This window comes from Podarcis raffonei, chromosome 5 (assembly GCF_027172205.1).
Source record: "Podarcis raffonei isolate rPodRaf1 chromosome 5, rPodRaf1.pri, whole genome shotgun sequence".
NCBI lineage: Eukaryota > Metazoa > Chordata > Lepidosauria > Squamata > Lacertidae > Podarcis > Podarcis raffonei.
Genome location: NC_070606.1, coordinates 39,713,502 through 39,734,757, shown reverse-complemented (window position 1 = coordinate 39,734,757; position 21,256 = coordinate 39,713,502). Strand labels below are relative to the sequence as shown.

At 39.9% G+C, this 21,256-nt stretch overlaps 1 protein-coding gene across 1 annotated transcript in view; it reads right to left on the bottom strand.

Annotated features, from left to right (window-relative positions):
* Positions 1 to 3,334: 3,334 nt before the first annotated feature.
* DNTT (DNA nucleotidylexotransferase) overlaps positions 3,335 to 21,256 on the bottom strand; it is a 97,744-nt gene continuing 79,822 nt past the window's right edge. The window contains exons 9-11 of the mRNA XM_053387412.1: positions 20,733 to 20,996; positions 19,125 to 19,208; positions 3,335 to 3,552 (exon numbers count right to left, since the gene is read on the bottom strand). Of these exons, the coding sequence (XP_053243387.1) occupies positions 3,466 to 3,552; positions 19,125 to 19,208; positions 20,733 to 20,996 (435 nt within the window). The 3' untranslated portion in view covers positions 3,335 to 3,465. The remainder of the gene's footprint in view (positions 3,553 to 19,124; positions 19,209 to 20,732; positions 20,997 to 21,256) is intronic.

Below are 21,256 nucleotides of genomic sequence, written 5' to 3'. Positions count from 1 at the left end.
GCATATGCCAGCTGTGTCTACACAAACCACTCTTCTTTCTTTTGTATATTTATTGTACATTTTACCACAGCTGTTCTTCACTTCCCACAGACCCTTGGTTCCACGAACAAGTCCATTAAACTAATTGGCTGTTCTTCTCATAAGTGAATGTTACAGGACAGACAGGCTTCCTCCATACCTGCCATATTGTAACTGTGCCAAGATTTCATTCTTACGAAAGATCTTTGGAATTTCTTATTCAGTAAAATGAGGTCACACTTCACAGAAGTACACAGTGTGTTATCTATCTTTTTTAAAAAATAAATTGGAGTCAAATTTTGGCATAATGAAATATGTACTGGAAGGATTTTTTTGACAGTCATGTTTACTAACACAGCAGTACTTCTCTAGAGCAGCTTTTCAAAAAGAAAGAAAGAAATTCCAGATATTAATTACTTTTCAGAGCCACACTTCAAATCATCCTTCCATTAATGCCATGGGTTGTTGTTTTTTGTTTTGTTTTTTGTATATGAGAAACCTTTTAAAGTCTAGTGTTGCCATGGAATATTTAAATATGGATTGTTATTAACATTGGGGATAATTTGATGGGCAGGATCCCTCAAGTCTTTGAATTCCCACTGTGAAACTGTAGGAAACAAGCCTCTCGAAGCATAATAATAATAATAATAATAATAATAATAATAATAATAATAATAATTATTATTTATACCCCGCCCATCTGGCTGGGCCTCCCCAGCCACTCTGGGCGGCTTCCATAAAAACCAAAAATACAGTAAAATATCACACGTTAAAAACTTCCCTGAACAGGGCTGCCTTAAGATGTCTTCTGAATTCTCGGAGGTAACAGATTGGAATTGATCCCACTCAACTTGACTAGACAGAACTCTAGCACTCTCCCGCCCCGGCCCTGCTCCCACGGTGGAGTCTATTTCTTCCCGAATCTAATGCCTTTGCTCCGAATAAGAATATTAAAGGACAAAATGGGCCACTTACCACCCCAGTAATTTTCACTGCAGCTAGTCATTCTGCCTACATCTAAGTGCTGACACCATTATTGGACTTCAGCTTGCTGACATCTGGCCCCATTGCTCAAACCACTTAGCACCAAAAAGTAATCATATACTTATACAAGAGCTTTTGGCATCATGTTAAACACCACCTTTACTCAAGCCCACAATCCTTTATTTAAATCAAAGCAATAGCATTTGTTTAGCAAGAACCAATGTAATTATACATCAGTATTCATAGAGAAAAGACACCCGTCAATTAGTAACCATACCACAAGCTTCTCTTGATCTGTGTGGAGGAGTGCATAGAACATGTATTTAGTTGAGTTGGGGTCAGCTGAATCGGGATAAAGACTACTGCCTGATACTTCCAGTCTGGAGCTGCCCAGTAATGTTTGCTGCATGGTGTATGGATTGATGTAAAAGAAAAACCAAAGCAAATGGCAATGGTGGCTGCAACAGTGGCTATTGACCCAGATGTGAAGCTCAAGGGACAGTGGCAGAACATTCTGAATTTGTATTGTTTGTGGAACCAGCCTGCTAGTTTTGTGCCTTGTGCTTTGAGCTATTCAGCAGTGGAACAGACTTCCACAAGAGATGGTGGGCTGTCCTTCTTTGGAGGTTTTTAAGTAGAGTTTGGGTGGCCATCTGTTATGCATGATCTAGCTGAGATTGAGTTGGACAAGATGACTTACAGGGTCCCTTCCAACTCTCCAATTCTACGATTCTATTCTCCTAATTATGGGACATGCATAGCCTTGATTCTGAGCAAGCTCCTTTCCTCATCTTAAAGCACATGCAAAATGTCCCAGACCGTTGCAAGGCATTCTCAACATTTTCAATAGTTTCTATTCAGGTAACATTTGGTGCTGCTGGTAACATTATGGCGGTTGGTCACCTTGAATAAGTCCAGCTTCCAAAAGAGAATTATGCAGCAAGTTGCAGGATCCATGAGACCAGACCCCCAAAATCTCTACACCACTTTAAATGCTATAGAAATCAAATGCACAATATTCAATTAAGATAACAGACCTGTGCATGTCTGCTCATATGTAAGCCCCATTGCGTTCAGTGGGACTTAATCCCAGGTAAATCAGTAAAGGAGTGCAACCTTAGTCTGTGTTTCACCTTCCTAATTCAGTTGTGTCAATATTACCTGTATACCGTATTTTTCTGTGTATAAGACGCCCCCATGTATAAGACGACCCACAATTTTGAACATAATTTTAAAATAAAAAAACCTAGCCTTATACACAGAAAAGTACGGTACAATACATTTTCTTCAACACTGGTTTTTTTTTTGTAACATGAAAAATACAATCAAATGTGACAGTTTATGTACAGATGAACTAAATTAATCCTCTTTCTTTTAACTATTCAGAGGATAATGACATCTACACCTGACTATCTATGTACAGTGGTGCCTCGCAAGACGAAATTAATTCGTTCCGCAAGTTTTTTCTTCTTGCGAGTTTTTCGTCTTGCGAAGCACGGTTTCCCATAGGAATGCATTGAAAATCAATCAATGCGTTCCTAGGGAAACCGCCTTCAGACCAGGTCCGAGGACAGTCTGTCCCCCGACCTCTTCTGAAGGCTGGGGGGGGGCAAGGACTTCTCCGCTGTCCCGGGGTGATCTGAAAATGCTGGCGGGCGGCAGCAAAGGCTGCGCTGCCGCCCGCCAGCATTTTAAAAGCACCCGGACAGCGGAGACTTCTCCGCTGTCCCGGGGCATCTGAAAATGCTGGCGGGCGGCAGCAAAGGCTGCGCTGCCGCCCGCCAGCATTTTAAAAGCTCCCGGGACAGCGGAGACTTCTCCGCTGTCCCGGGGCGATCTGAAAATCCAGATTTTAAAAGCTCCCGGGACAGCGGAGCCTTTGCTGCCGCCCGCCAGCATTTTCAGATCGCCCGGGACAGCGGAGAAGTCTCCGCTGTCCCGGGAAGGCAGGCGGGGGGAGCAAAGACTTTTGCCCCCCGCCGGCCTTCAGAAGAGGTCCTGGACCTCTTCTGAAGGCCGGCGGTGGGCCAAAGTCTTTGCTCCCCCCCGCCTGCCTTCAAAAGCCATCGGGATAGCGGAGAAACGCGCTGCGCTTCTCCGCTATCCCGGGAAGGCAGTCGGGGGGGAGCAAAGACTTTTGCCCCCCGCCGGCCTTCAGAAGAGGTCCAGGACCTCTTCTGAAGGCCGGCGGAGATTTCCCTATGGGCTTTCTTCTTGCGAAGCAAGCCCATAGGGAAATTCGTTTTGCGAAGCACCTCCAAAACGGAAAACTCTTTCGTCTTGCGAGTTTTTCGTTTTGCGAGGCGTTCGTCTTGCGGGGCACCACTGTATATTTAATATGTGACTTTCTAAATAATAAAGACAGGCTTGTCAGGTAAATACACCTCTACAATGTGGGAGATTTTTAATAGTAATAATAATAATAAATGCTGTGAATTCGTAATAGCACACTAACAAGTCACTCTATGCATTTCTTTCCCATGGTTCAATGTAATCCAAACCAAGATGTGCAAAAATTTCTTCCTCACTTGCAGCTTTCAGGAATATTTTCTGTAAAAATAAAAAAGAGAGCAGCATAAGCCTTGGGAAAGTAATAATTTTTGAAAACAAAAAACACACATTTCTATTTGAAATAACATTCTTAGCCATTTTATAATCCAACCCTATAAAATGTCTACTCAGAAGTAAATCCCATCAAATTCAATGCAGTGATTCCCAAGGAACTGGGTAGAGAATCACAGAGATACTACTAATCTCGATCTCATCAGAAAGAACCAGAAAATTCATCATCATGTTCTTAATGAAGGGCCATCCTTTTCTGGACTGACAAATGAACTAACTTTTCATAGAGTGTGCAGAAACGCAAAAATACAGAGGCTTCGCTTTTCTTTATGCTTGTAATGATATTTTTGTAACTCAGGATCAATTATTTGTGTCTGCAGGAACTCTCTCCCTATCTCAACTGAGCAATTATTTCAATGAATATAAATATGACATTTATGGTTGCTAACATGACCATTAACTACACTTAATACAAAATGGCTGTTTTGCAAATGACTTCTGTCTATGAATTGCAATGCTGTATTTCTCATTCTGGTTTCAATTATCAATAAGACATGTGAAGCGTGAAGTGAATGATCTTCGTTAACATTTTAATCAATGAATCTTTGTTAGTGCACCAGGATCAGATTTCAAAACCACCTTTTAACTCATAACTTGTTTTGTTTTTGTTCTATTAATATTGCAAATGTAGCTTTTCCAAAATGATTTGACATACAAGAGAAATCTTAAATTCACAAATTATCTTTGCTGAGCACTTTTTCCAAAGTGCCCTTCATTAACTAGGTTGTGAATGAATGGCATACTGGCTGGGAAGGTGAGCTATAAATATATTCAGTTAAATACATTTATAACCGAGAGCTGTAGGATTTCTACTTTTTGTTCCCACTGGTTCTGATCTTGCTATTCTACCAGAACCATCCCCCAAATATTTTTTATTTGCTTTTCTGTTATATCTCGCCATCAACACATACTCTGTTACATTCATGCACAAACCAAAAGGAAGCACGATAACATAAATATAAAACATAAACATGTAATAATAATAGTAACATATATATTCCTCCAAGCTGTTTAAATCCTATATATCCTTACTTTTACTTCCCTTCCATTCTTTCCTTGGTTTCCTATCTACTATCGTTTTTAACTGTGTTTTCTTGTTCTTCTACATTATTCTCATTAGCTTACATTGTCTCATGTTGTAGCATATACTGCTATTTGTTCATCCAGTTATGATAATTTTCTTGTTATTATATTTTGTTCCATATAATCTATATATAATATCCAGTGCTCTTCAGACCAGGAGCTTTGAATCACTGCTAAATTGAGACATAAGGCAGCCACAAATTCTCCTACGCAAACCTGTTACCTACCCCAACCATAATAAATTGGGACAGTTGCATTACATAGGATCGAGGAGGAGAACAGAATGCAGGATTGAGAATGTGCCCAAGTCTCCCAATGAAGTAGAAGTTTTAAAGGGAAAAGGTGTCTCTCCAACATGCAACCTGGGAGCCCCGAAGCAAAGGATGACCTGATAACACGCTTCACATGTTTGACGTCTCGTGAAATGCGCATCAACGTTTAGGCATGGCTTACATGACCTTGTGCTGTGATTTCACTCTGAGATATAAAATGTTTTGATGGACATTCCGTTCTTCTGCATCTCTAAACAAGTCTTTGAGCTTCTTGTAAATGGCTCCTAGAAGGTACTCAATAAAATTAAATTGCCCTGAACAATCTGGCTCTGTACGTTAAACGTTAAGTGCTGTGCACAGCTTTAAGAAAGATTGAAATTAGAAAATGTGCACATTCAGTCCAATCTCTCACCCCCTCTCTGTCCCTCACCTGTTGTCCCAACTGCCTCCTCCTTGCCTCCACCTGCTTTTCTCACCCAAGCCCTCTTCACTCACAAGTTTAAGTGGTGCCACTTTGAATACAGAAAGTGATGATAATGTGACAGCAGAAACTGGGATCTCAATGGGAGAGGGAGAGGTGACAGCTGGAGCAGAGCACAGGGATCCTTCCTAGCACTAATGTTACAAATCTGAACCCAAATATTGCCCTTTGTACACAGCCTTATTGAAAAGGAAATCATAGAATTCTATGATTTCCTTTTCAATAGGGCTCTGCACAAAGGGCAATAATGAAACCATTTCATCCTGAAAGCACTTCAAGATTCGTGCAGGGGGTCAATCACAATAAAGATGAAGGAACAAAGTGGTTTCATCTGCCTATTGTGCTCTGAAGGCTGGGTCTTGCAAAGTCAATAGCCATGAGTAGCTCAGATCATAATGGGAAAAGGTATTCTGTTTGTAGAAGGCACAGAGACACTTTACGCACAAAGGAACTTCACCACTGGATTTGGCTACTTGGAAGAAAATCAGCCAAGAAGAAATATGCAAGAGCACACCGAGAAAAACAAGGCCTCCCTTTCATACAGTTGAGTTTGGTCTTCATCTCCCATAACCGCTAGCTTGCCCCCCTAAGAACAAGAAAGCAGTGCCAGTAGAGGCAGTTCTAGAAGAGGAAGGATATTTTTCTTGCCACAAACACAGCCAATTCTGCTAAAAGGAGAGGCTAAGGCCTCTTTCTCTGTGGAGCACACAAAGAGGCACTACCTCACAGGCATAGGAAAAAGCCAGACGAGCTTGGTTCTGACCTCATCTTCCTCTTCCTATCTCCTCCCCCCCCCATCATAACAATGAGTACTTGCTACGGCTGTGCCAAATCCCAGATCCTGATCCATTTCTTAAAAAACCTTCATACTCATTGTCTTTATTACATACACAACATACAACATTTTTCTCATGCTCCTCAGGCAAAAGGCAGCTTACAAATGTTAAGATAAAGCTTTCCTGCTCTCTGGCTTAAAATCTTAAAGGCATGACACAAAAGGAAAGAAGGTTGGGAGAGGAGGAACAAAGCAAACTCAGGCACTATTTCTTAGTTGCTGAGTTCTTGTCATGGCCGGATGGAATGGAAAGATTTCCATGGAGATGAGGAGCCAAAAGTTGCTGGTCTTTCAGAAGAGCTGAGGGAGAGGCCCTGCAGTTTCTCCTCTCTCCCTCTTCTAGAGCCCATATATTGTTGTTACCATCTCAGAGGACACAGCATGGGGCTAAGAGAGCAAGCTACAGACTGGGAAGTCTCTGGTTTGACTCTTGCCTCTGCTAGGAACTTGTTATTGTTATGGATGAACATTAATTTGTATGTAACAAGCGACCCCCAAACGGCTTGCAGAACACAAAGCAAAACCAGCAAGTCGAGTGATTTGTGCACAAGAAAATCCTGATCCAAACTGAGGTGATTTTGGTTGAGCTTGGATTAGGCTGGAGCAGGCTGAGGCAGCCCTGAATCACCCTGGATCAGATCAGGAACACCCAGAGCAATCCAGGGCTGCCAAAGAGACAGCTATGTCTGGGAGCAAGAGGTAGGGGGGAGATGCATGCAGGCACCCTCAGCCACATGTTTAACCAGGGTTTTCAAGCCTAACTAAAGACTGTTCCCGGCCCCTGATTTGGTTCGGAGCCCAGATCCAGCTTAGCCCCAAATCTCCATGGCCTCTTCAAAGGGTCTGATCAGGTCCTAAATTGGATCAGGGGAGTATACTTGCAAGAATATGATCAAACCCACGAAGAAATGCTCCTGCTTCCAACAATGATATGTGGTTGAAATCACATGAATGGATACATTTGCTCAAAATTCATAGTAGTCTAAGAGGTGGGGGAATAGCCCATGTCAAATATGCCATCATAAGGCAGGCACCAGAGAAAGTTTTACACTTGTAAGGAGATAGATGTACCAGAGCTCAAAAGGTTCTATAAAGTCAAGAGCCCACTGATATTTATTGAATGTATCAGTACACTTGTGCAGCCAATCCCAGAAACATCGCCACAGTCCATAGAGGTTTTTCTTGACAGACCAACAGTTATTACATGAAATACGTGTAACTGAAAGCCATGTTTTTGTTATCCCAAAAAGCCTGTGGAACAAGGAACAAAACACTCTTTTTCAGGGTTCAACTTGGGTCCTTTTTCATTTATTGTATTTCAAGTAGACCCTACTCTGAGCTTACATGTACTGCTGGCAGCTAAGATGGGCAGAATCAGAAAGGATGGGGACAGAAAAAGAACTTTCAACTAAATTAACCAAAAGACAGATGGAAAGTTTCACACAGAGCAGTCAAACTGCCCTCTTGTCCATTTCAATATAAAATATTTTTCTTTTGAAATTCTATATGCTATTGGGTGGTACCGATTCATATTTTGCCACCTAAAGCTGCACATATTCCTCAAGCTACAAACCACTGTGCATTTGTCTTAAAGTCAATATTCAGAATGCACATTTCTCAAGTTACAAATGCAATTATCACGATCAGTTCATTGCTGGAAATTGCTAGGATGGATTTTCTATCTGAGACAAGAACTTCAGTTTTATGTAGATGAAGTGCCCGATAATGAGAGACACTCTCAAAGGAGCTTTTTTTTTTTAGTCCTAGCACCATGAAAATTGGCGGCATGTATTGCAGCGTTAACACCAATCCATCTGCGTATTCTGATGTTCTCCATCCAAGCTTCTGATTCATCCATATCAAGTCATTCCGATGCAGAACTGTGGACACTTCCTAATTTATGTGGGGAAATGCAAAAAGCCATTGGCGTCCGCATTATCACAAAACAGGAGAACCACATGTACAATGTAATATCAGAACAAGGCTTAAGTCACTAGTCAGATGCAATAAACTCAATGCTTGTTAATTAGCTCTCAGAATGGTTTGGATCCAGACAGCCAATAAGGCAGGCATCCAAGGTTGGAGGAAATGAGCCCAGGAAAACAGAATAATCACCTGGGCTGTGAAACCAAGCAGAGCAGAGCAGGCTTGAAATTCTGAAGCACACAAAAAAAGGACACAGGGTGAAGAAGAGGAGAAAACAGGATGCTGGACTAGATGGGCTTTTGGTCAGATCCAGGAGGGTTTCTCTTACACTACTGGCATCAGCCTCCACTCAGGCTTCTTTCATGCTCGTTCTTTTAGGATACCAAGGAATCAAGGATTCAGCAACCATCTCCAGGTAAGTCATTCCCACAGGAAGTGTATTGATTTCAGTACATTCACTTACAATGGCTATCATCCTTAGCGTTTCCTACATTGTTGAACAACATCTGGATAAAATCCAGTGGGGGTGGAATCCGGTCTGGAAAGATGTATTTACCTGGTGCCTTAGTTCCTATGAGCTAAAATTCCACTGAGTGTAGCTTTTGGGCCTCAGAGAAAATTCAGCCTCACAGCAGTGATTCATATAAATGCAGTGGCATATATTCTTACTCATTATGAATCTGCATAGTCCTTTTGACTTTTAAACAAACAAATAAATAAAAGTATAGCCCACCTTTTGGAGAATTTTCCACGAGTGAACAATAATATTTAAAACATTCCAATAAAGCACAAATTATTTCTTCCATGGAAAATGTTAGACAACTCTATCACACCTTACTAGACCCATATATATGTGGATCATAATTTCACTTTCAACAGACTTATTAATGATAGTGTGCAAATTATAAGAAGTATATATGTTATACTTTAATTACTATTTTAATGAGTCACAGTTAATGGGGGAAGTGTAAGAGAATGAAGATAGGAACATGATCCAACCAAGATCACATGCACTTAACTCTTCAAAAAGTTGCAGTCAAACTTTGAAACCCATTGAAATTAAAAATGTTCAATTTTGGCTGATCATATTCCTAATCTTTTCTTCTGAAAGAATGCCTTGAATGGGAAATGTAATCAATAAATACATTCTCAGGCTCAGAGAATACTCACCTTCACAATATATACATGCAGGTGTGATTCAGGTATATATAGCCTTCAAATACAAATGCCAATTGAATGCTGAGCCTGAAACAATGATGTCCTTAAGTGAAGTTCTGAGCAATGCCAGATGCAGAAAAGAGTACAGATTATTTTATGCATTTAATCTTACACAGCAGAAGAGTCATATATTGAAAAATGGCACACACACCAAAAAGGGAAGTTCAGGCAGGAAAGGCCATCACAAAGGAAACATCTACCCAAAACTAGAACTGATTTAAAAAAAACAACCATTCACACACATAGCATTTGGAATTTAATATTCCTGGGTTTATGAACTTGCAGAGTTCCAAACATTTAGCAAAATGGAAAAGCACCATAGCACTGGATTTATCTCAAAGAATTAAAAGATAATTTGGTATTAAAAGTAAATTTTATAGCTGTTTTTTTTTCATTAAACCCCTCAGCTGTGTGGCCAATTAGTCAACCTTGGCAAACAAGCCTTCAGAAAGATAGCCAAGTTGACAAATGCCATTCTGTAGCCCATGTCCTGCATCATAGCCCTAAGCTTAGTTTAAAGTAGAAGTCCCACTGAGTTCAATGGGGCTCACTGCCAGGTAAGTGAATATAAGATTTCAGCTGAAGTTCTATAATAAGAATGGGTGGTTGTGTGTGCCTAGAGCAGGGGGAGCCAGTGGTGCTCCACAGATGTTTTGGATTCCAGGTAGCATGGCCAATGGTCAGGGACTATGAGAGTTGTGGGGTGGGCACATTAACCTGCTCCAGAGTCAAAGGTTGGGTAACAATAAGGCTGAAATGTATGTGGGGCTTAAACCAGGCCACAATGTTATTGATTACAAGGTATCTGGATTCAGGTAGGTAACCGTGTTGATCTGACGCAGTCAAAATATATTTTAGAAAATTAAAAAATTGTCCAGTAGCACCTTAGAGACCAATTAAGTTTGTTCTTGGTATAAGCTTTCGTGTGCATGCACACTTCTTCAGATACACCAAAACAGAAGTCACCAGACCCTTATATATAGTGGGAGGGTGGGGTGGGGTTTTTCTCAGGAGGGTGGTAGGAGATGGGTGATTGACTCAATGGGTATGGTAAACCTGTTGACGACTGACTGTTAACAACTGCAGGAAAAAGCAAGGGATAGTATGCAAATGATTAGCATATGTAATGAGAAAGGAATCCAACATCTCTATTAAGACCAGGTCTCTCCATAGTTTTCAGTTTAGTGATAAGTTGTGATTCAGCAACTTCTCTTTCAAGTCTGTTTCTGAAATTCTTTTGTAATAAAACAGCTGCTTTGAGATCTTGTATTGAATGTCCTGGGAGATTGAAGTGTTCTCCTACTGTAGCTGGAGTTTGCATTTGGCAAGACAGCATAGCACTGTGCCACAAAACTGTTTCCACTGCTAACTGGGGTCTCCCCTGCGTTTGAGATCCTAACCAATGTCATTTCCGTAGACAAGGGGGGGGAGGCATAACCAATTATCAATCATCCCCTTTGTCTATCCACTGTGCTGTAAAGGGAGATTCCGTTCCACATTATAGCATGCAAGATAGGGAAGCCTTGAGCAGATTAAATTAACAGCAAAGGCAACACCAAACATCTCCCCAACACCAAACACTCTTGAAGGTTTCCCCCATTCTTAACATTGAGATATTTCAGGAATTACATGCAGTCTTTTATTGCTGTCCAAAGAAAATTAGTAATTAATCAAATGGGATGTGCTTGGTTCATACACTTTTGACTCCCCCCAAAGATGGGTAAATCAGAAATGAGTTTGAATGGACTAAGTGATCAAATGTCAGCAAAACAAACACTACAGCACAAATAACTGGATGCTCATCTTATTGACATTCACGTTTCTACAAATCCCAAAATAGCACTTCTAAGTGATTATTTTCTTGTTCCTATTGATTTCAATTACACGTCCCCCAGTCCCATGAGTCTGCAGCACTTGGCAGCATCTTCCTAAAGCGCTCAGGATTGAATAATCCTAAATAAAAGCACAGAATGGAATATCCTACTGAGGAGGCAGAGACACACTGGGTTGGGGGAGGGAGAATTCTCTAGACAAGGCAATATCATGGATGAAAAATTAGGCATGGACTCAAAGGTATGTTGGCCCAACAGCACAAGCCAACAAGATGAAAATGTTCTTCTCAGATATTTCACTGCACAAATATTAACATCAATAATTAGTCTTCAATTGAAATATTGGGCGGAACTACAGTGGTACCTCGGGTTAAGTACTTAATTCATTCCGGAGGTCCGTACTTAACCTGAAACTGTTCTTAACCTGAAGCACCACTTTAGCTAATGGGGCCTCCTGCTGCCGCCGTGCCACCGGAGCACGATTTCTGTTCTCAACCTGAAGCAAAGTTCTTAACCTGAAACACTATTTCTGGGTTAGCAGAGTATGTAACCTGAAGTGTATGTAACCTAAAGCGTATGTAACCTGAGGTACCGCTGTACAGACTTCCCCAATTATTACCCATTTTATTCAGTTGCAGAGGATACAACACAGATTAAACAGCTGCAACATCCAGTAAGACAGATCTAGTGCTTCTGTCTATAAAACTGAGTGGTAACATAATTTGATTGGATCCCCATGTCATATATATTGGTCTGGCTACTGCTCAGGACTACTCATTTGATTACCACTTATTATGGAACTTGCCTATTCTCTTTTCCCACCTCTATCCCTTGCTTGCTTTATACATTCTAACTGAAATCTAGCTTTGTCTTGTATCATTTATTTTATGCCTTTTAGATTAGCAAGCCCTTTTTAAAAAACCAGATATTTTAAAGGTTTCCATTGGCAATCTGTAACTGACTGAGAACTACATGAAAATTGTGTCAGAAAACCAGAAATAATACAGAGCTAGAGTTTTTAAGCAAATCTCCCTGCTTTGTGAAGAACAGCACCTTCTTCCTCTAGAAGTCTGAACAGCATAAAAAAAATTGAGAAATTCAGATCACAAAGGCATTACTAATACCTTGGGATGTGAATTAATGGATGCAATGCTGAGTTAAACATAATGCAAGTTTGTGAATCAGGTTGCAGAAAGCTCTACCCAACTTCTTTAATGCTAGATGGAATACAAAATATTTTAGTAGCAAGTCTAAACACTATTGTTTCTACTGTATCTGAGATGATGCTTATTATGATGACAGTGATGATGTCGTAACATCAATGTGCATGGTGCCATACAGAAAAGCAAGAAATACGTTTCTTCCCAAGACGATTGCAATATCACTTTTTATCAAATTTATCTTTACTGATACTCATTTATTAAATGACATCAGTATGAATAACTTACTAATGAAGAAAGTAAAAGATTCCTGTTCAGAAGACATCTTAAAGCATACATACCTTCGTCTATTTCATAGCTATTTGCCCAGAAGTTATACCGGCTGCTGGTGTGCGCAAAAATTGTATCCAATTATTGAAGCTTATTTGCTAAGTGGGTGATGTGACAGATTTGGGACTAAGTTCCTGATCTTCAGAATGATTAATGGGTTGGGAGAAAAATGGGTCTGTTTAGCATGAACTGTGGCTTAGTGTGAACAAGCAAGTGTGCTGGTGTACAGTGAGAAAATCACAGGCACTTTGGTGAGCCAAGAACAAACCTTGGTTACAGCTTGTGGTTTGTTTGGAGGAAGATCAACTACAAATCCACGTTCTGATGTAATGCCAAGCCAAACCATAGTGCAGCAGCACCAGGACCAGAGGAAGAACAAAATGGCAAAAATATTCTCACCATGCGGCAGCACACTTGCTAAAACTTGGCTTATTGTTATGTGCAAACTGGGTCAAGTCTGAAAGGGCAAATGAGATAACGGCATGAAATTTGTGTTGGACGGGAGAAGAGAAGAGGTAATTTTGCACTGTATTGTACATGAGATATTTATGTATGTTCACTTTGATAAAACAGGCTCCAGGGGTAAACAATTTGACATGCCTTGGGCCTTATATTATACAACGAATGTAAATTCCACATTTAACTGGCATTTTGTTGTAGAAATATTCGCATTACAGTGCATGCTTTAAAGATCTAATCTATCCTTAATCCAGCTACAAATATAACGACAAATAAATTAGATGGAAAACCATCACTCTTTGAAATGACATTATAACAAACTCTGATTGAACAAGGAGTTTTCCGAACATAAGCCACTGACTCAAAGCCCTTGAGAAAAATCATGAGGAACAGTATTAAAATATGCAGTGGAATTTATTCTAAGCAGTCTAAGCATGAATACACTTTGAAGCAAATATGAACCAGAATTATGTACCCTAGTTTCATTTGATCATTGGACAAGTTTTAGAATCATAAATTAATGAAGCCCTATATGTTTCTATAAATGACTTTTTTGTGATATCTATCCTATGAAAAAAAATTACCTCTAATGTGCTTATTAGATAAAACTGATTTATCAAGCAAATGTTGGAAATAACAAGTATTTACAAATTGCTTGGCAAAAAATATTGCAAGCACATCAGGTTTAGTCCCCTGTTCCTTTGGAATGATCATATGCTCACCATATTTATATTATATTGTTATATAATCCCATGGGCATAGTATTTCCCTATGGGAGGATGTGGTGTCTGCAGAGGAATTCCCATAGAATGCAATAGAGCTCCATGCTCCTCCCTCTCAGTACATATAGTGCAGCAGATGGTTATGAGAAACTTGGTTTAGAAGATGTGGATGATTGAATGGGAATATGGGGAGTATGTGTGGGCCTCTTATCCCCACAGGCAACTCTGGTCAGCTGACTGCGCATGTGCAAAGTTGGAGGGAGAAGAAATAAGCATACAGGAATCCTTCTGCATGTGCGTTTATGCAGGGAAGAATTGTGCCCCAAATCCCACATAAACTAATATATCTGATGAGAGTCACCTTTTCCTAAGTCTGGTACAAGTTGTGTGTAAAATCCATGGCCCAGTCTAGCTAGGCTCCAAGTGCATGCACAGTCAGATCCCAGACCAATACACAATTGTGCATGTAAACATATATCAGACATGCATTTCCTCTTTCTAGGCCAATAAGCCAGGGTTGTGCATGTTCAATTGTTCAAAGAAAGCTGGAATTCCAATGGAAGGGAAAGCACACGGCTTCAGCTCCTGCTTCTTCACCAAACATCTGATGGGCATGTTTTTAGCTATTTCTTAAAGGTGAAGCCCTAGTGTAGGATCAGTAGATGCCACATAGAAGGCTGTTCTATGAGAAGGAATGAAAAGTTTAAGATGTGTTTATTCAAAATATTTATGCACTGTTTTTCACCCTAGTAGATTCCAGGGTCATGTACAAATCAATAAACAAGTAAACAAATTGATAAAACATGGACCAAAGATAAAGACGGTTGCTGTCTTTCTCTCCAAACCAATGACAACATGTCTGTGGTGCAGGACACATTCATACTCATGGGATACTAACTCTGGACATTTATATGCACTTAAATTCTGTTGAACTCAGTGGTGTAGAAGGGTACAAAATACTGTACTGGATTGTGCCCATGATCATGATGAAATTATCTAACCATTTTCCAGAGGTAATTTATCATTTCAGATAAATTACCCCAAAATGCCAACTGTGACAAGAGTATTAGCACCTCAGAGCTTCATAGCATGTAGATAAAGGAAAGCATAGGTAAAACATTTTAAGATACAGTATTCATAGGAGAGCTACTGTTTTTCTATAACTCTGAAGCAGTGTTTTAGTTAGCTATTCTACTTTATAAGCAGCTTAGAAAAGACTGTCCCTTTACAGCAAAAGGCTCTGAGGCTCTTTAAACCAATCTTTATCAGAATCCCCTTGGTATCAACACGCAGCAGCAAGCTTTAATTATACAAAAGTTGCTCGTGGACCTCAGAACGCACAATCCATTGCCCCAATACAGTCAGTTGTGTGTCCCCATGGTTCAATGATATCACAAACACCATAATATCTGAGCCAATGGCAGTCATAGCTGGCTGAGTTGTAAAGGGAATGAAGGCTCACTGTGACATGTGAAAGCCTATTGCAAGCCCCAAGTGAACTGATTTGGTTTTATTGGCGTTAAAGAATCACTTGACTGGAGTGAAAACATGGCAAGTAGACAAAACAGAAGCAGAGGCTCTTATAAGAAGTTATACTGCCCACCACATTGGTGGATTTGTCAGCTAACAGGTTGTCAACTGTTAGATTTGTGTTGTTAACATTTTCACAGTTTCACAGGTGCTTCTATCACAACCTTTTGTGCTGAACAGGGGATTTCTATGTTTTTATCCTAAGCGAAAACCCAACAGCTAAGAATTCTGTGTGCAAAGTAATTTAATTAGTTTCAGATTTAAGTGGATTTGTACATTGCCCATGTAAAAGTGACCTATCAATTATGAATCTCTAGCAATTAAAGTTACCAACTGGATTGCTGTGCAGGAAGCTTTAATATGCAAAACAATGCATGGTCATTCTTTTCTCTTTTTTGAGGAAGAGCTGAGATTATCTGAGCACTTGATTTCTAAAGCAGGCCAGGTGCAGAGAAAAACAAATTCCCAGAGTTGAATGCAAAATTGCTCTTCTGCCCAGAGAGATAAAAGCTGGGGAAGCACTTAGTAAGTGAAAGAATGTGCATCTGTTTACAATGACTCAGTGTTTAATTGTAGTAATGACTATGTGAACAACACCAATCACATTGGAAATCAATATTATAAATTTGGAATCTTTATGTTTACTTTATGGCTAATCCAGTCATTACTGCAGACATCTAAAGCAAACACTGCAGCTGTACCATGTTTAATTCATCAAGATGTTCTCTCAAGACTGACTGCCTCTCTGTTATCACCAAATAATTTTAGCTGAGCATCTGCCAAACTCTAGACTAGAGCATCCAGTTTTGCAAAGAACCATTAAAAGCCCCTCTTTAACTTGGCAAGCAAATCCACTTCTAGAGTTTCTTTGTAATAAAAGCAAGTATGAAACAAAATGTTCTGTGTTCCTACGGAAAGGCAACTGCCTTTAAAAAATGGAGGGGTATTTATTTATTTATTTATTTATTTATTTATTTATTTTCAGTAGATAAGCAACATAAACACCGCCTGGAACCCAAAAAGCCTTTTGGAGAGTTACAGGCCATATTCATACATTACAAGCCAGAGGACCAGTTTCAGATGGCATATATGAATCTGTCTTACACAGAAGAAGCCAGCAACTCCCCAAGGTCCTAGTTCTGCTACCTATGATTCTTTTAACTGGGGGCTGGGGGTGGAGAACCTTGGGTCCTACAGTGTTGAAAGTAAATGCTTCCCCCCCCCCCAAGCTATGAAACTGATCTGGTACAAACAAATGTTACACTGGATAGCAGCAGCAGTGGATCAAACAACCTCCATTCACAGAGAGAAGGAATTAGAGTATACAATTTTGCACTGTGAATGGAAATAAATGTTTTACAGTATCTGGAGGCAGCGCATGGAGGGTATAATCTCTACGTGAAGACATAAGAACAGTGCTCTCCCTAAATGTCTCACTGCTAGACATCCAGTTTAGTCAGCTATTACTTGTCCTTCATACTCATGAACCCAGAAAAACCTACCTGGTCGATATTATAGACTTCCTTTAGTGCCACATTTTTAGGCACGGGTGCAAGCTTTAAAGCTTCATGTCTGAAGAGTGGGTTTTTATTTTCCTTTGTCCCAGCGCTTTTCCTGGGAAAACTTGTGTTTTACTGCTAAATTGGAGCAAATGGCAATAGGATTTTCCATAGGTTGTCATTTGCTCTGATTCATCCGTAAAATGTGGGCCAGGATGAGCCCTGAAAGGATACTAGGTTAGATTGTGATGTAAAACGCATGCTGTCTTCTAAAGCTGTGAGCACCCCAAATGAGTACAGTGGTACCTCAGTTTTCGAACATCTCCATTGATGAACATTTCGGTTTTCGAACGCCATAAACCTGCAAGTAAATGCTTCAGTTTTCGAACACACCTCAGAAGTTGAACATGCCACGCGGCTTCCTCTGAATGCAAAATCCTGTGATCTAGCTGCCGGCTATTGAGTTTTCGTTTTTCGAATGTTTCAGAACTCGAACGGTCTTCCGGAACAGATGACATTTGAAAACCAAGGTACCACCGTACCTCTTACAAGATTCTTTCAAGTTGTAAGTGAGATGTGGCCTATTTTCATTAATATTAGAGAAAGGCTGCAACCCTGTGCACACTTTCCTATGAGTAAATATCATGAGAGACTGACTTCTGAAGTAAACATTTATAGAATCTTTATAGAAAACATCATCGCCATCACTATTATTCACTGAATTTGTTAGTCATTTTACTTTGCCCAGGGAAATCCAAAGTGACTTACAACCAACCAACCAACCAGACCAAAAAAAAACCTCACATAGATACATTAAAACCAAGAGGAAAAAGAAAAACATGAAAAACATCCTGCCAACTTCTAAATGGCCATAGATAGTTAAAGGCCAAAGGTCTGGTTATAGAGGAAAGTTCTGTTATGCTCCGTTCTTCCTCAGAGCAGTTTACCTCTGGTTCTCAGACTTGCTGTGTTTCAACAGCCAAACTGCACTATTGGCCTTTCAAGAATATTCTCTAGGCTTTGCTCTATTTTTATGAGAGTACATCTCCCTTCTTTGTGTGAGGTTTGTATAATTACTTAAGTCTCTGTTTGCAAGAACAATGTAAGCTCATATAATATATTCCCTTGAGGATTAAAGGAACTAGGAAAATGAGAATGGGGGCCTTTTCTTCTCTCAGGCTCCAGCTTCTATTCAAAAGCTATTATTATCTAACTACATGTTTGAGTGGCAAGGCTTCGGTTTTCAAATCCATTTAACTAAATCAGATGAAAATGTTTCCATAGGTTGGCTAAGTGAAATTTATCCATGATGGGCAAAGCAATCACTTTCCAAACTATGATTACTTCCTGACGGGGAGCTTCACTCCCCAACATGAAATCAAACAGATGCATTAGAAATGGGCGGCAAAACAGACACGGGTCCAACTTTTGAAAGAAAGAAAGCTATCAGTCGCTGGTTTCATTTGGATGATCAGACTTCATCAGAGGTAGCCAAGATATGAAGGATTTTTGTGTACCCACACATAGCTGCGTTGCCCCTCCTTTTGCAGAAGCAGTGAAACAAGCCAGAAAACTGCAGTTAACTATGGTTTCCCATTGCATCCAAAACTGAGAACAACACTTCATGGTTTCCAAACAAGCCAGGCTATCCAGCCAATTTTAAACCATGGCTTCATATCCTGGTTTATTTGGAAGCCATTAACCATAATTTCCAGGTTTCGGTATAGCAGGAGACTATAGTTAACTGCAATTTTCTGACTTGTTTCATTTTTTGGCTAAGGGATGAGTGAATCATCTGCATGTGGATGCAGGAGGTTTATTCATATCTCAGTTTATTAAGCTGCGAAATCACTGACGTGTGGCCATTGCATCAGCAAACATAAATAAAAATATATAGTTTATTTGCACTTTTTGCATACTGCTGCTCTTGTGAAATATTTCACAGTAATTGCTTACTGACCTTTAATTAACCTAGCAATAAGAGGTCTATTGGCAGCCATTATGGTTTTCTGGGAGTTAACATTCTTACTGAAAGAATTGGATGCCACTGTTTGATACGACTGGGTTGAGCCAAGACAGACAGCACACAACATAAGGGAAGCTTTATGAATTCAACAATGCCATTTGAAAGTGTGGGGGGAGAGAGACAATACCTTGGTTTTATCATATAACGCGTGATTATCCAGCATCATTTTCTTTTCATGGGTAGCATATCTCCGCAGGTCACGTTCAAATTGCTACACAGACAGAAAAATCGCAACGATATGATAATAAACCAAAATGAATCTCCAAATTCAAACTCGCTGAAATGACACCTTTTAAGAAGAAATGGTGTTTTCCGATTTCAGTAAAGGGGAAAAAATGCATTCACAGCATACGATTTACCAAAGGCTCGTGTTGCAACACACTTCCCTGACTTGAAATTGATGCATTCAACAGATCTCCATCAATTTCGGCTACTTTGAAATACTGGAGTAAGACTGATTCTTTAGAGCCGGCATTAAAAGAATGGGGAAGGCAAAGTCGCCATCTACAAGGAAGTCTGTCAGGATCCCATTACTGTACAGATAACATTAAGAAATATGAAATTGCGATCATACATTACCCTCTTCTCTGTAATGAATGTACCCTGCAGTTCATGCGAGCTCCATAATGGATGCTCACCCAGAGGGACTGTCTTTTGACATGTAATACTACATCACATTAGCTTTGTCTGATACTAACTGCCTTGCCGATTGTTATAGTTTTATAAGAAGAGATAGTTTAATTTAAACACATACTGGACTCCATTTGCTTGTGACTCACACAATTTGTCTGAGTCTAAAAAGCTTAAGTGTTTGCACTTTTCCAGTGAGCACAGAAGTTTGCAAAGTGCTTGGCTGCAGCTATCTGCCTAAAGGCATTCATGCTGCTGCCAAAGGAACGCACTGAACATAGCATTGTTTTCAGGCTTATATAGCATTCCAGTGCATGTCTGTTCAGAAATAAGTCCTATAGAGTTTGATGGGGCTCATTAATATCTGTTATTTCTTGAAAGGAGCAGTAACGGGACATATCAGGTTCTCTGTCACAAACATGAATACTATGCAATATGGAAAGGGAGACATTAGGGTTTTCCAGTTCTGGTGCTTTCATTAAGGGGTCTTAGAAACTAGAAATTCCATTTTTAAAAGGATAACAATACTCAGCTGTCTTTTCAAAGAAGTACATTTGTAGTTCTCATGGTTGTTTGAGAATGTTTGGGAAATGTTAGCCACAATCTCAGGGAAAAGAAATGTCTAGAGAATGGTCCCAGATGGCTCATCATTTGCTGAAATATTTCAAATTCCACAAATCCCCAATGTGCCAAAGATTCATGATTAATTTTAAAATTAGGACTGATTTTTTAACAACTGCATTTTCTAACAATGTAAACAATTTCTTAACACCTAGCAGAACCTAGTATGGAACCAGTACTGTGTAAAGGACAGAGAACTGAACCTGCACCGGGGTGATCTGGGTTCAAATCCCCAATAAACTAAAAAGCTCAGTGACAAAACTTGGTCAGGTCACTATTTCTCAGACTACTCAGAAAATAAAAGAGCACTCTCAACTCTTTGGTAGAAGAATGCGATACACATTTAAAAATAAATAACCCCCACTGTGGACAATGGGAAACAATTAGAAAATGAAATATTGTTCAGATATATGAATCTTCCTATTATGCTGCAAATATCAGAATTTCGGCTGAGGTTTCAAATTAAGGAAAGGAGGTTACTTACCCTAGATCCACTCCATCCTAAGAGTGCAAATGCATATTGTTCAAAGGGGCTTACAACGAGATCCACACGAATTGCTTTCCAGTCCTTCTTTCCTTCCTCAGCAGAAGCAACTGATATAACAGAGTTGCCAAAGTCCACTTTTCCCTTGGGTAATTTTAAAATTATAAAGCACTTCTGAAAATTATCTAAACCATCAACTTTTTTGCTCGGCAGCTTTTTCTTCTCAAATGTAGATTCAATGAGATCATAGTATAAGACCAATCCCTAGAAAGAACACACAATTCAGATAATTAATTAATAGCTGAAATCAGAAGACTAGTAATGTAGGTTAGTGCTCAATGGACAGCAAGTCTTAGGACCACCATACGACTATCTGAGAGTCATCTTGCCCCAAGAGGAGGGGAAAGAGAAGACATAACAGCCTAATGAGCTGCCTCTCCATCCAGCTTTCCATTGTTCCAGCTGAGGTGGTCATTTCCTCCTCCAACCATAACCATAAGGACAATCTCACTCTGAGTGAATGG